Raw genomic sequence first — 16571 nt, 5'->3', positions numbered from 1 at the left:
TATATTTTTTAAAAAAGTGTAAGAGCATTGTAGCATATATAGATTATAAAATAAAACAATCCCCAGGCCATCTGTTGTTTATATTAAACAAAATTTTTATAACACTTCAGACTAAATCATACAATCTGTAACTACAGTAGTAATTAAAATATTTAGCTTCAAAGGGAAATGATAGAATGTCAATAAGGGCTGTATGTGTCTGGCTGTAAAATGCATGACTAATTCACACATTATTAGTGGTAATAATCTTTTTAAAAACTGGAGTGTTTTATTCACATTATTTTTATATAAAAACAACTCTTAGCAAACTCAAAAACAACAGAGATACTACCTTGCATTCTATCAGATCATTGTGGTATGAAATTAGAAATCAATGATAAAATTATAAAATAGAAGCTACTCCAACATTTGAAGACTAAACAATATGCTATTTGAATAAGAAATCAGGGATGAAATAAAAAAAAAATACGTAGGGGTAAATAAGAACACCAAAACAACATATCAAAACCTTTGGGACACTACGAAGGCACTCCTAAGAGGAAAGTTCACTGCATTAAGCTTATTCATTAAAAGAATACAAAGTCAATGAATAAATGACTTAACATTACATCTCAAAGCCCTAGAAAAAGAAAAATCAACACCAAAAGCATAAGACAGGTAATAATAAAAATCAGAGCTGAAATCAATGAAATGGAAACAAAAGAAACAATTCAAAAAAATCGACAAAACAAAAAGTTGGTTCTTGGAAAAAAATAAGTAAAATTGATAAACACTTAAGCCACACTAATGAAGAAAAAGAGAAAACTCAAGTTATTAAAATTCATGATGAAAAAGGAAACATCACAACAGACACTACTGAAATATAGAAGACAATTAGAAACTATTTTGAAAATTTATACTTCAATAAAATAGAAAATCTTTTAGACATCGACAAATTTCTAGAGACATATCACTTACCCAAAATGAATCAGGAGGACACACACAATTTAAACAGATCAATTTCAAGCAAGGAAATAGAAGATACCATCAAAAGCCTACCAACTGAAAAAAGCCCAGGACCAGACAGATTCTCAGCCAAGTTCTACAAGACCTTCAAAGAGGAATTAACATCAATACTCCTTAAATTATTCCATAAAATAGAAAAGGAGGAAACCCTTCCAAACTCATTCTAAGAGGCTAGTATCACCCTGATACCAAAACCAGACAGACAAATTAAGGAAAGAAAATTTCAGACCAATATCCCTGATAAACAGATGTGCAAAAATTTTCAATAATATTCTGGCAAACTGCATACTAAAACATTTTAAAAAGATAGTGTACCTTGATCAAGCGGAGTTCATCCCAGGATGCATCCCAATCAATAAATGGGCTAAGGAACTGAAGAGACACTTCACAGAAGAAATACAATTGACAAATATATGAAAAAATGTTCAATATCTCTAGCAATTAGAGAAATGCAAATCAAAATTATACCGAGATTCCATCTCACTCTAGTGTGAATGGCAATTATAGAGAAGAGAAGCAACAATAAATGTTGGCGAGGATGTGGAGGAAAATGTATACTCATACATTGCTGGTGGGGCTGCAAATTGGTGCAACCACTATGGAAAGCAGTATGGAGATTCCTCAGAAAACTTTGAAAGGAACCACCATTGGATCCAGCTATCCCACTCCTTGGTTTATACCCAAAGGACTTAAAATCAGCATACTACAGTGATATAGCCACATCAATGTTTATAGCAGCTCAATTCACAACAGCTAAACTTTGGAATCAACCTACATGCCCTTCAACAAATGAATGGATGAAGAAAATATGGTATATACACATAATGGAATATTACTCAGCCTGAAAGAAGAATCAAATTATGGCATTTGTCAGTAAATGGATGGAGCTGGAGAACATCATGCTAAGTGAAATAAGCCAAAGGCTGAATGTTTTCTCTGATATGCAGATGCTAATTCATAATAAGGGGGGAGGAGACTAGGGGAAAACAGAGGTACTTTGGATTAGGGAGAGAAGAGTAAAGGGAGGGGAGGGGCCAAGAGGTAGGAAGGATAGCAGAATAAATCAAACATTATTACCCTATGTACACATATGATTACATGACTGGTGTGATTCTACATCATGTACAACCAGAAGAATGAGAAGTTATACTCCACTTATGTATGATGTCTCAAAATGCATTCTATTGTCATGTATAACTAAGTAGAACAATTAAAAAAAAAGCATAAGAAAACTCTCCTCTCCTACCTCCTCTTTCGTTTTCATAGCTGACCAGTTTCTCCCACAAGCACTCAGCATTGTACAGCAGGGCCTCCCAGGTTTGCACCCTGAGCTACAGTGATATTTCAGTTGCTTGAGCTAATGTGATGAGACTGCAACTCTGTCTACATTCTCTTTAGGGAAGGTGTGTGCGAAAATGAATTCTAAATATTGCTCCCTTTCTGGATGGTGACTTGGTTGAATGTATCTGGCCTCTTCTTCATGTATGTGTGTAATAGGTTTCTTTTTAAGTAAAAAGGGGAGAAAATGTGAAGAAACCTTTTGTCATTTATGTAGACTTTAGTACAATTATTTTGTCCATTTTTTTAATATGATATATTTTCTTGACAATTAGATACCAGGGTAAGTCTTAATTTAAACTTTATAAGTGTTTAAGAGAAAAAGGAACCAATTTGGAAAACTTACAAGTTCTCAAAACAAGCATTTTGGGTTTTGACAGTAAATATACAATATTATAGAGTTTGCCACTATTTCCTCTCTAGGAAGAAAGGTAAGAGAAATACACTAGATAAGTAATTATCAGTTGATTTTTTAGGGGGATTAAACTCAAAAGCCACTCAACCACTGAGCCATACCCCAAGCCCTATTTTATATTGTATTTAGAGACAGGGTCTCACTGAGTTGCTTAGCACCTTGTTTTTGTGGAGGCTGGCTTTGAACTCATGATCCTCCTAACTCAGCCTCCTGAGCCACTGGGATTACAAGACTGTGCCACCATGACTAGATGATTTTTAAAACACTTAACACAAGTCAGAAAAAGTATAATCAAATAAACCAATTGTAAAAGTCATTTTTCAACAAGAGAAATTTAAATATATTAAAACCACATGTGAGGTGACTCTAAATAATTCCTGTTTATTTGTAATAATATAATTGTGGTTATTTTTTTAAAGACCTGCCTTATCTGTTAGCCATACAAACTGAAGTATTAAAAGTGAAATGATTTGTATGGGATATACTTTAAAATATTCCAGCTTTAAAAAATTATATGTTGTGGGGGCCAGGGGCAGATAGAATTTAAATATAACAATATACCAAAGTATTTTAATATTCCCACTGACTTATAATAAACAAAATAGAATTTCATGTCTCTATATAAGTGGTACCTGGTGTATCTGGTGTAATGTACCAAATAGATTTGTTTTTTAAAAAAGGTTATTTAGGTTATGCACTGTGAGGCAACCGTGTGATTTACAGGAGTGGATATAGTATACCAGGTAGAGGGAAATGGAAGGAATAGACTGTTATCAGAGGGTCTCCTACAACTCAGGGAAGGCAAAACTGGGATATTATTCTATATTAGAATTAGTGTGTTATAAAAACAGTAGTATGACAAATTTGAATGCAAGGCTCCATTTATACCAGGCTTGATGTCACTACATACTACTCATATATGTGAGTATGGTATAAGCACATCACCAGAAGCTGCTGATGGAATTATGTCTTCCATATTCAAAATGTTCATATACAATGCAGGTCTAAATCCATAAAAATAAAGCATTTTTTTAATGCTAAATGCAATAATTTTAGACATTTTTCATGGAGGAGTTAATGAAGATAAATTAAACCAATGAGATAAAAACACAAAGCTGCATTAACTGCTTGCATGACTCATCAATATTTTTATATAGATATATATTGTTTTGTGGCCATCCTGATACTCCAACCACATAAAAAAAGGCGTTCTATTTCTTTATTTTTTTTTATTTGACAAGCAGCAATATCATGTTTGTCATTTTAATGTAGATACAATTATTATGTTATCTGTCATATTACAATATTTAAGTTTTTATTTTATGTCCTTTAAGATACATTAAAAAAAAAAAAAAACACATCAACTGCAAACGTGAAGGGGAGAGAAAGCATGGTACCCAACCAAATTTCCACATTTCAGCAATACTTCACTCATTCTTTTAAAAGTTTTAAGAAATGTCATAATGACATGAGCTTGAAATATCTCTAGGCATTTTCTTTGACGCTCATGACGTGGCACTGGTGATGTTGTAAACAGCAGAAAAACAGGGGCTGCCAAATGACCAAATTATGGAGGCACAGGCCTGCTTTTTCCCACAGGAACACACCGAATGGTGATGGCAATGATCTTCTCACACCCACTCTGGAGGAGAGCAACATCACGCGACGTAACTGTATTCATCTGCGGACGCTTGGCTGCGTTCAATGTATTGTTTGTCTATCAGAACTTCAATACATTTCTTAATCATGCTGATACTTGGATTAAACCTAGCTCTTGACTGGCTAATCACCTGTGTTAAGAGAGACATGGAAGTCAAACTACCACTAATAAACCAGCTATCAATAAATATTTTTAAACAATTAGCAGTAAGCTTTCTCAAGTTTACTGAGGTTTCAACAAACATACCTAAATTAGATTATATTAACCAATATTATATTCAGCTTATATTAATTAAGCTGAATAAAATCATTCAAAATAGAACTGATAGGGCAAATAAGTAAGTTGCATGAACAATATTAAATTCTATTTATTTTTTTTGTGGTACTAGAGATTAAACCCAGGAGTGCTCTACCATTGAGCTATATACCCAGCCCTTTTAATTTTTTTTTTTTAATTTTGAGACGAGGCTGGCCCTGAACTTGCAATCCTGTTGCCTCAGTCTCTGGAGTAGCTGGGATTACAGGCATCTACCACCACACATGCTCCATATTAAATTTTTTAAGCAAAGCAAGGCAGTGCACAGGGAAAGAATAATCAGATCTATCAGTTTTGACATGCCAGTTGAAAAGAATTTTTATTCAAAGTAAGGGAAAAAATTGTAATGCTTACATTGTGAAAGAATTATGGTATAGAACAAAACAAAATTTAATAATGTTTATGCATAATTAAATGAAACCATAAACTAAGTAATCTATCTAAACACTTATACACTTGCCCATACTTTCATTTAACTCCATTTTCTGTTTTCTGCTCAAAACATCACTTTATCTAGAAAGCTTTCCCCAACATCCCCTATATCAGGACTTATTTTTCTTTTTCTTTTTTTATTTTTTGATACTGGGGATTGAACCCAGGGGTGCTCAAAACTACTTCTGTTTTGAGACAGGGTCTCACTAAGTTACTTAGAGTCTTGCTAAATTGCTGAGGCTGGTCTTGAACTTATGATCCTCCTGCCTCAGCTCCTGAGTTGCTGGAATTACAGGTGTGCACCACCATGATAACTCCAGCAACTGGAATTTCATGTCTCTATATAAGTGTTACCTAGTGTACCACTTATAAGAGACATGAATATATATATTCATGATATATATATATATATATATATATATATATATATATATATATATATATATATCTCAGAATCTCTATATACATTCTTGTAGTTCTATATGTCTTCCTTTCAGAGCATATAATATAGTTTTCCATTTACTTGCATATTGTTTGTTAATAATGTATTTCTACTCCATTATGAATTCCATAAGTGCTGCCACATCTTAGCTGCTTGGCACTACATCCCCACTGTCTAGCTCAGCACTCCATCACATGGTAAAACACTGTTGTTTACATGAAATGAATGCCTATTTGATGTATTCAACTTCCTTCAATAACTGTAAAGAAGTCTCAATAAACTGTCAAGTCTGGATGTTCAAGTCTGAATTTCAATCTCCAAATTCAAGCCAAAGCAAATCCAAATTTAACACCAAAATTTTAGGAAAGTACTATTCTCATTAAATAATGCAATATCTCTTTGAGGATCTATGCTATTTGGAGATTATGTCTGTATCATGTTTAAGAAGAAACAAGAGTTAATCTGTACATTGATAATATCCTCTACCTAAGAAGTCTTGAGGACTTTTCCCTTCTTACCTCTTGAATAAGCGCATTGTGCCGAAGCACTTTTCGTGCTTTCATGATACGAACTATAGCAGCTTGAAGATACATTTTCCGGTCCTCATCCACAGCACTTCTAGTCTGCTCCATTTCCTGTTTCAAAGAAGGAAAAATTAGCAAATGAGCCACTATCATTGAACTTGTTTTTAATTCATTTTATCAGTAAGTTAAAAGAATTTTCAATCAATAACGAGTAACAAATTACAGATATCCTATGCCCAATATCACATAACCAATGCTAAAACATTTATTCTGGATTATATATCGCGTTTGAAGGTTATTTAAAAAATTACATTATTAAAAACTATAATGGTAATGTCAACAAGCATAAAGTAGGACTTAACTGACAAAGAATAATAATTTTTCAAGAATGTTGTCCTAGCAACGATTACACACTCTGTATCACAATGCAGATGGAGTTGTAGCAAATGCAATAATTAGCTCCCAGTGCACATGGATCAAGTTTCAAGGGAAAGAGTTATGTAGGGTTCTGTTTGGCTCAAGGACAGTCATGAAGGATAGGCCAGAGAGAAGCTATCTTTGTGGAGCTCACAGAAACAGAAGCAGCAAGACATGGCATCCTCATTATAGCCTTTTAAAGATAAAATATAATCCATGAATCATAGGCAATCATTCATTAGCCTTCAAGAAAACAGGATCATGAACACTTTAAGGTTCAAAGTTCATGGCCATTAATTAACATGTGTCTCCACCATGGGAATGTAAGTTTTCTGTAAAGGGCCTGATATCTTATAGACCTTCATATCCTATTCTGAGTCCAAAGCTTGAAAATAAGAGACAATCAGGAGAATAAGTGTTATGAACAGTTTATCCCAGACGAAAGCAACAGTCAATGCTGAGTTTTAAAAAAAATCATGAGCTACTCACAATGGTTCATCCAAGAATCTGGACACCAAGCTAGACCTACTCAATCACAATTTGCATTTTAACAAGATCCTCAGGTGGTTCTCATTGTGCATCAAAGTTTGAGCAACATTTTCTACCTGACATTTATCTTTGAAAGAAATGAGTTCCTCCAACCTCAGCAACTTAGGCCCTAAGCAACTTAGTGAGACCTTATCTCAAAATTAAAAAAAAAAGGGGGGGGGGCTGAGGTGGTTAATAAGCACACCTGGGTTCACTCGAACATATACCCTCCCCTACCAAAAAAAGTTGTAGAACTTTTCCTTATTTAAAAATGAAAAGATACTGAGGCCTAAGATCCAGGAGAGGCCCGCCCCGTGGAAGATACACGGTCAGCCACCCCACACTGGGGTTCTTTATCCATCAAAGCATGGCTCCACAGCCCAATATCAGGGTACATGTAGGCTTCAGACTGCCACTGCCATGAAACTGGTAAATCACTGCTTCTATCAAGGGACAACAATAAAGACATGGTAAGACATCACTAAGGTCCCTGTCAGCCTGGCTGCACCAGAGGTTTCACTACTAGGGGTCCTAACAGTTAACCCTGTTGCTGAGGTAACAGGGAGTCTTGCATGGGGTTGCCTATCTCTTGTTTCTCCTACTAACAGCCAACTTCTTATGATTACCCTTTCACTTCTCATATAATCTAATACCTCCATATTCTCACATCCTACCTCATAAACATCTCAGCCAACCCTACAGTCCCCTCTTCTACCATTAGAAACTGTAAACCATTATGCAAACCTATTGACTATAAGGTAGAAGAAAACCAAACTCATCATTTCTGTTTATAGTGACAAAACTGTAAATGGAAAAAATAGAAGCTAACTGGTATATGGCTGCACGTTGGATACATTGAATGCTGTAATATTGATCTCTCCCTTAAAAATGAGGTATTGGTAACCTATAGAGACACTATAAGACAATAGGGCAGAAGCTGAAATATCTTGGATCTACACTGCAAGAGAGGAAGACTAATAGACATCATGAAAAAACAAGGGAGGAAAGTGCCCCAAACAAACCAAGATACTACAACAACAGAATCCATAGATAGCGCAGTGGGTGAAATGTCAGAGAAGAAGTTCAGAACATACATAACTAAAATGATTTGGGAATTAAAGAATGACCTAAGTGAGCAGATACAGGCAAAAATCTTTCACACCAAAGAAGAGATAATAGAGCAAATACAGGTTGCAAGAGATTACTTGAAGAGAAATACTGAAACAAACAAACAGAAATCCTTGAAATGAAAGAAACAATAAACCAATTTAAAAACTCAATAGATAGCATCACCAACAGACTAGATCACTTGGAAGTCAGGACCTCAGACAATGAAGACAAAATATACAATCTTGAAAATAAAGTTGACCTCACAGTGAAGATGGTAAAAAACCATGAACAGAATACTCAAGAATTATGGGATACCATCAAAAGACCAAATTTAAGATTTATTGGGATAGAGGAAGGTTCAGGGATTCAAACCAAAGGAATGCACAATCTCTTCAATGAAATAATAGCAGAAAATTTCCCAAGCATGAATAATGAACTAGAAAATCAAATACAAGAGGCCTATAGGATATCAAATCTACAAAATTACAACAGATCTACATCAAGACACATTATAATGAAAATGCCTAGCATATAGAATAGGGATAGAATTTTAAAGGCCGCAAGAGAAAAAAATCAGATTACCTATAAGGGAAGACCAATTTGGATCTCAGCAGATTTTTCAACCTAGACTTTCAAAGCTAGGAGATCCTAGAACAACATATATCAAGCTCTAAAAGACAATGGGTGCCAACCAAGAATATTATATCCAGCAAAATTAAGCTTCAAATTTGACGAGGAAATAAAAATCTTCCATGACAAACAAAATCTAAAAGAATTTACAGCAAGAAAGCCTGCACTATAGAACATTCTTGGCAAAATATTCCATGAGGAGGAAATAAAAAACAACAGTGAAATCTGCAAAGGGAAAAACTACAATAAAGGAAAAGCCAACCAAAGGAGAAACCAGGTCAAGCTAAATATCAAAAATGACCAGTAATACAATTCCTGTCTCTTTTAACCCTTTGGGGTAAGTTTTTAACTACAAATATCATCTAATTTTCCAGGTTTTTGTTTATTTTGTACTTTTTGTTTTCCATTTCTCTTCACAAAGTTACGCAAATATTTTCTTTAAAAGTTTTAGCATTTTATACATTATATTTTAATATATAATTAATCTGATATGTGTATATACATTGCCTGTGACATGAGATGAGGTATATTTTACTCTCTTATAATTAAAAATCCATTATTCAAGATTCAAGAATGCAAAAGAACCAGAGTAAAAATTGTTTTATAAGGTATTTATAAAGGTAAGGGCAAGGTTGAGGGAAACTAACAAATTAGGAGGTGAAAGAAGAGAGAGCCATTATGAAAAACTTGTAGGAGAAGGCGACCTAACTGAAGTTATTCCCACCAAAAGCATGTAGAAACCAACTCAAAGTCTAATAGAGTCGTAAAGGAAGGAATAAAACACCTCACTCTGCTTTTGTATATTCTAAGTTCATCTATTAGTATCCCTTTCTGATGGAAATCAACAAGAAACCACATAACAAGGGGATTTATCATTCAGTCTACAGCACATGTCTCACCAAAAGGTGAAAGATGAAGAAAGGAGCCGACTGGTTACATGAGGCTACTGAATATGTGAAATGTGTCTAGTCTGAATTGAGGTGTGCTATGTGTTAAATAGACATTAGACTCCAAAGAATTACTAGGACAGAGAAAATGAATATGAAATATCTTACTAACAATTATTTTCTTTGCAAATTATGTTGGTAACCCATTGGTTTAAATGAAAATATATTAAAATTAATTTCTCTATTTGTTTTTTTAAAAAAAGGAGAACAAGGTAACATTCTGTATCTTCACTATAGTACTATATATCCATATTTGTATGTGGTCATTTTTTATATTTGTGTTATCAAAATTCACATAACTATTAAATTAAATAGGGAAAATTGTACCATATATAAATTATACCTCAACAAACATGACTTTAAAAAAAATCTAGTTCATGAAGTGTTTTAACAGTATTGGGCACATGCTAACCACCTCATAAATAATGGCTATTATTATGATTCATTAAAATAACCAGCATCAAGCTGTTTCATAGTGGGGTAGGGAGAGGGAGCATGGGAGGAACAGATGAACTCTAGATAGGGAAAAGCGGTGGGAGAGGAAGGGGGGCACACAGGGTTAGAAATGATGGTGGAATGTGATGGACATCATTATCGAAAGTACATGTATAAAGACACAATGGTGTGAATACACCTTGTATACAACCAGAGATATGAAAAATTGTGCTCTACATACGTAATATGAATTTTAATACATTCCACTGTTATATCTAACAAATCAGAATTTTAAAAATTTTTTTAAATAATAAAAATTAAAAATATGAAATTATCCTACTTCCTAAGGTAGATTTGGGTTTTTTTTTGAAGAATGCAAAGTAAAACTACACTTTCAGGGGGGATGGAGGTGGTGCTGGGGATGGAACCCAGGAACTCCCATAAGCTAGGTAAGTGCTCTACTATTGTGCTACATCCCTAGTACAAGCTATACATTTTATTTTATGTTTTTAAAAATATTTTGTTTTACTTGTAGTTGGACACAATACCTTCATTTTATTTTTATGTGGTGCTGAGTATTGAACCCAGCAGCCTGCATATGCTAGGTGAGTGCTTTGCTGCTGAGCCACAACCCCAGTCCAAGCTATACATTTTAATGTGGCTTAAGGCATATATGACTAAACAAAAACTTTTCCCTGGAGCAACCCAATAGTACTACCTTTTGTTTTGTTTTGTTTTGGTACCAGGGATTGAACCGACAATACTTAACCACTGAACCACATTCCCAGCCCTTTTAATATTTTAATTAGAGACAGGGGTCCTGCTAAGTTGGAGCTCAGGACCTCGCTAAATTACCAAGAATAGCTTTGAGCTCACAATCCTCCTGCCTCAGCCCCGAGATAACCATTACTACTTTTTAAAAATGAAAAATGCCAACAGAGTTCTGTTAGATTGTAGGTTCATAAATGCAAAGAACAAAGAATAAACCAGAAAAGATGTATCATATATTTTTTTAATATTTATTTTTCAGTTTTTGATGGACACAACATCTTTATTTTATGTGGTGCTGAGGATTGAACCCAGCACCCCGCACATGCCAGGCGAGCACGCTACCACTTGAGCCACATCCCCAGCCCATGTATCATATTATTGATTTTGAGATACAAAGTTTTGTTTGATCTCAGGGTCAACTGAACTTGTTAAATCCAAGGCTTAGAACTGGGTGTGGTGGCACCAGCCTATAATCCCAGTGATTTGGGAGTCTAAGACAGAAGGATTGAGAGTTCAAAGCCAGCCTCAGCAACTTAGCAAGGTACTAGGGAACTCAGTGAGACCCTGTCTCAAAACAAGCAAACAACAACAACAAAAAAAGGGCTGGGGATGTGGTTAAATACTCCTGGGTCCAATGCCTGGTATCAAAAAAAACAAAAAAAACCCACAATGCTCTATCATTAAAAAACAATATGCCATTAAAAATCACTTACCTGTGGTGTATCTTTCTGCATTGATGTAGTAATTTTAAATTTTGTTCTTTTACTGCTGAAGTTCATATTTAATGAAAATGAAGATTCTGCATCAATGTCTTCCTACATTTAAAGATATATTTATAAAAAATAAGTTTACTGCAAGTAACATGAAATTAATAATGATCAAGCATGAAGAACTAAACTCAATTTATTATTGAATTTATTAAGAGAAAAATAATTGTTAAATAAGCAAAAAGCAATTCTATTTTAATTTTACATTTTTCAGAATTTGTTTTTTAAACCATTTAAGCATCTACGATACCCATAGCAACAACAATGAAGACTTGTTACTAGAAAAGTCATAAAAAATTAAGAGTATATGATTTTCTTATTATTATTATAAGGGATATAAAAACAATATGATGATTAACTGAGTCCTGACATTAAGATACATGAGAGCACCCGGGACAGAATCACACTAGTTAAGGCTATATATAACCTAGATATCAATAGGCTGTCATTTCCGATTCAAAACCATGAAATTAAATTAACTGAACACATGGGGGGAAGGAGAACCAGAAGGAGTTATAACCATCTACAGTTTAAAAACTGTAGACTACAGGATTCAATTAGAATCCTGTAGATGGCAATTCTTTTACAATTTTTCAGTAACATTACAGTACAGAACATTATAGTACAGGACAAATAAATCAGAAAACAGACCTAGGCACCAGCTTACATAGCATTCCCTTGACTCCTAAGTTCACAACTATATTGGGCTTGCAGGAATGTAGCTGGTTCAAGTGCTTTTCAGAGAACAAAGATCACTGACAATTACAGTCTTACTTTAAGCAGTATCAATATTCACACTTTTTTTTTATGGAATCTTTGCAGTTTTTAAAGTTTTGGGGAACATTACCACATACCTTTTCTGAATCATGGTTAATCATTTTCACATCAAGTAATGATTTGATTGTTTTTGTCAGTTCCTTTTCATTCATCTGAGTGCTGTCTTGAAGCTCTTTATAGCTGACAGTTTCACTGTTGTTAAAGGCAAGAAGAACTGCCATTTGGTATGTTGTAACCATGGCTACATATGGTTTGCCCAAATAGTTCATTTTAACTTCACCTATAATCAAGACAAAAATTGATACAGTAAACTAATCATTTAAAGAAACATTCAGAATTATCTGAGTAATAATTGTTTATTTCAGATATTTTCCCCCTGCAACAGAGAACCAAGGACTTCTTAAATTATTTTAAAGCCACTCCAGCTAACAATGCAGTCATTTTGCTTTGTTTGCAGGGAATGGAGGTATTACTAGTTTTGCATATGTAATATAAATTACAATTAAGATATCATAACTTTACCCATGGGTTTGAACAATGAGGCAGCAGCATATTAGCACATGGAAAATCTTGTAACAAAGAGTATCAAAACATGTATGTGCTCTGTAACATGTAAAAAATATGGAAAGATAACATGCAAAAGAACTTCCTAAAGCATAAAGTCATGGTTTAGTGACTACACATACAGTAATGAATTATAAAATAAACCAGCATGAGCTTTGACTTTAAAGCTTTTCATTTTAAGTTAAGCTATATTTTACATTAATTACTCCAGAGGCTGCATACCCTGCTCAGGGATAATTAGTAACTCTGATCAAGACTTTGGAATTATGGCATTTGCAACTATAATGCTAAGTGAAATTAGCCAAACTCAGAAATTCAAAGGTCAAATGCTTTCTTTCATATATTATAAATAAAGTAAAATACAGGAAAGGGGAAGGGAAGGATAAGAACCCATCAAATACAAAAATTAACAGACAAACGAAAAGAAGTCTACATAGGAGTAGAGGATGGAGAATGGGAGGGTATGGGATGGGAGGGAAAGAAGAGGGATCATGAACTGAAATCAATTTTCATGCATGTATGAATTTTTTGGGATGAACCCAACTATTATGTATTAACTATGAAGCTCTAATAATAAAAATAATAATTTAAAAAATGAAGTTGTAGAGATCTATTATATACCATGAGATCTACAGTTAATAATGGTGTATGGTCTACTTGAAAACTGTTATTATATCTTAAATGTTCTCACCACATACAAAAATGTAAACATGTAAGGTGACAAATATTTTCATTAGCTTAATTTAATGACTTCACCAAATAACATATACATTAGAACATCACATTGTATACTACAATTAAATAAAATTTTTGTCAATTATATCTTAATAAAACTGGGAAGGAAAAAAAAAACCCAACTTTTTCTAGTGGTTTCAATGATAGGTGATAGGTGTTTTCAGTACCAATGATTCAAAACAAGAAATGGACTTAAAAGTTATTCTCTCTTTGCAAAAGGAAGAAGCTATTTGGGTTCTCTTGTGTATTTAAATATTTTTTTAAGAACTCTTTTTTTCTTTTTTAAACATTTTTTAGTTGTCAATGGACTTTTATTTTATTTATATGCAGTGCTAAGAATTGAACCCAGTGCCTCACACATGCTATACAAGCACTCTACCACTGAGCCACAACCCGAGGCCCTCTTGTTCATTTTTTGCAGTGCAAGGATTTTGTGCATGCTTAGGCAAGCATATTACCACTGAGCTATATCCCCAGACCTGGAAGAAACTTTGGTTTCAATGAAAGCATATGTACAAAACACTAAAACAAGATAAAACACATGAACAAACAAGCACTTCAAAATCTGGTTATCAAGCAGGGTGCTGAGGCCACATGCCCAAGTAATCCCAGGGGCTTGGGAGGCTGAGGCAGGAGGATTCAGAGTTCAAAGTCAACCTCAACAAATTGGCAATATCTTAAGCAACTTAGCAAGACCCTGTCTCTAAATAAAATATACAAAAGGATATGGATGTGGCTCAGTGTGTTTAAGCACCCCTGGGGTCAATCCCTGGTATAAAACAAAACAAAACAAAAAAATCCTGGTATCTTCTTGTGAAGTCAGCAGAGCTCAAAAACAGAAAAAAAAAATTGTTCTCTTCCCTATTTAAATGTTATTGGTAACAATTTTCAGGCCAAATTTTAGTGGCTAAAACTACATACATAAACTCCTTGTTTCTTTCTCTATACAACTCTGCTGAACAGCAAAACTTGAATCCCTCAATAAAACTATGTTAAGAGACAGAGTGATAATTGGTGAGGCATGTGAATGACCAGAAGAGATTCAATTCCACAAGACAAATATTCAGGGGACATAAAAGCAAACTAAATTCAGTTACATTAAAATATATTAGTTTTCTTAGAAAACAAAATCTATAACAGTAAACAGTAAAATTTTTCTTTAAAATTAATATTTACTAAATGAGAATAAAAAAAATTCAAAATATGTAAAATAGTCAACTATCACATGACCACTTATGAAGAAACAGCTTTTTATTTCAGCGTACTAAAAAATTAGAATGTTCAATTTGTTCAATAAACTTGTGTAGATAATGCTATATGTGTTACTAACATAATGAGTCATCATATTCCAAGGTATAAATTAGTCAAACAAATGGTAAGTTACATGGTAACTTAGATGCAATCTCTCTTAGGCAAGAGGAGAAAAGGTTTTCTAATGAAGATTATGGCAGATGATCAGATTTCCTTGCACTATTTCTTAAGAGATTAACACATTCCCCGTTTTCATATAGGGGGAAAGTTAAGTCATTGCACTTTTCAAAGCATAGTTTGTCAAAAAGAAATTTTGAATGTTTGCTTTGGCTAAATCTTTAGGCAACTTAGCACAACTGCACAAAATGCTCAATCATACAGATATTAATACTACCATAAATAAGCCGGCCCTTACTGTTCCAGAAAGAAGCAAAGGAAATTATTAAATAGTGAATAAAGTTTTCTTAAACTGGAATCTATTGAAAATTGAGACTTATTCAAAAAAGCATTTTTTTACTGCAGTCCATTACAATATAACGAGTAAATAGCTAGATCTCCTTATAGTGCTATAATAGTTACTGAAATTTCTAAGGATCCTGGTATACTAAGAAAATAGGTTTCTTAGGAGTATCTGTCTGACCCATCAAGTCTATGTTTCTAAATAAATTTTCCAATGCCTACAAAAAGTGGTTGGCTATAGATATGTAATAAGTCCTTTAAAAGCAGCAACATTATAAATAGCATAGTTAAGAAAAACTATTAAAAAGTGTTGTACTTCTGCAGGCACTGTAGCTCAGTGGTAGAGCACTTGTTTATGATGCTCAAGATCCTGGGTTCTATTCCCAGCACTACTAAAAAGGAAAAATACTATACTGAAACTTCATTATTAGTTGCTTGTATGGTAACTAGAAAGGCAGATGGAGAAGGAATGGTTAAAAAAACCATAATTCGGCTACAGGAAATCTCTTTCTAAATTAACACAATTATATAAGATAAATTTCATTAAACTAATTATAATTAAATGCAGTTTACCTGTACAGAGATAATGTAACCATGTAAGTTTCCTTCCACTGAAATGCTGGCTATAAAATAATTCAAACTGTAAAGAAAAGAAAATCAAATTATTTTCAGCTACTATAGCTTGTCCTACTTAGTTATCCCACACTAAAAAAGTTTTAAAAGTTCATGTTAGAAGACATTATAGCCCATATGATATACCTTGTCATTTTACAGATGACAAAACATATCTGTGCTCATACGAACGTTATCACAGAGTTTTTGTTTTGTTTTGTTTTTGAGGTATAACATTACAACAGGTTTAATAAAACCACTGTTCTTTGCAAAATAATTTTATGTTAACACTTTGTGCCTGGGGTAGCAGCATCTTGCACTGTGACATTCCTATACATACATAAGTACTTTATCAAAGCATCAACATTAAAATCATAGTAGCCAAGTACAATCATGCATGTCTGTAGTTCCAGCTACTCCAGAGATGAGGCAGAAGG

General features: G+C 33.7%; 1 protein-coding gene across 4 annotated transcripts in view; it reads right to left on the bottom strand.

Moving 5' to 3' along the window:
- Positions 1 to 3625: 3625 nt before the first annotated feature.
- Positions 3626 to 16571, bottom strand: part of Cul2 (cullin 2) — a 92649-nt gene continuing 79703 nt past the window's right edge. For all 4 annotated transcript variants that reach the window (XM_048809082.1, XM_015483445.2, XM_048809083.1 and 1 more), the window contains 5 exons: positions 16096 to 16162; positions 12591 to 12793; positions 11683 to 11784; positions 6126 to 6242; positions 3626 to 4548 (listed from right to left, as the gene is read on the bottom strand). In XM_048809082.1, coding sequence (XP_048665039.1) covers positions 4417 to 4548; positions 6126 to 6242; positions 11683 to 11784; positions 12591 to 12793; positions 16096 to 16162 — 621 coding nt within the window. In that variant the 3' untranslated portion in view covers positions 3626 to 4416. The remainder of the gene's footprint in view (positions 4549 to 6125; positions 6243 to 11682; positions 11785 to 12590; positions 12794 to 16095; positions 16163 to 16571) is intronic.

The sequence above is a fragment of the Marmota marmota genome, unplaced genomic scaffold, assembly GCF_001458135.2.
Source record: "Marmota marmota marmota unplaced genomic scaffold, marMar, whole genome shotgun sequence".
Classification (NCBI taxonomy): domain Eukaryota; kingdom Metazoa; phylum Chordata; class Mammalia; order Rodentia; family Sciuridae; genus Marmota; species Marmota marmota.
Note: the sequence above shows the minus strand (reverse complement) of the source record. Positions and strands in the feature narration are given on the sequence as shown.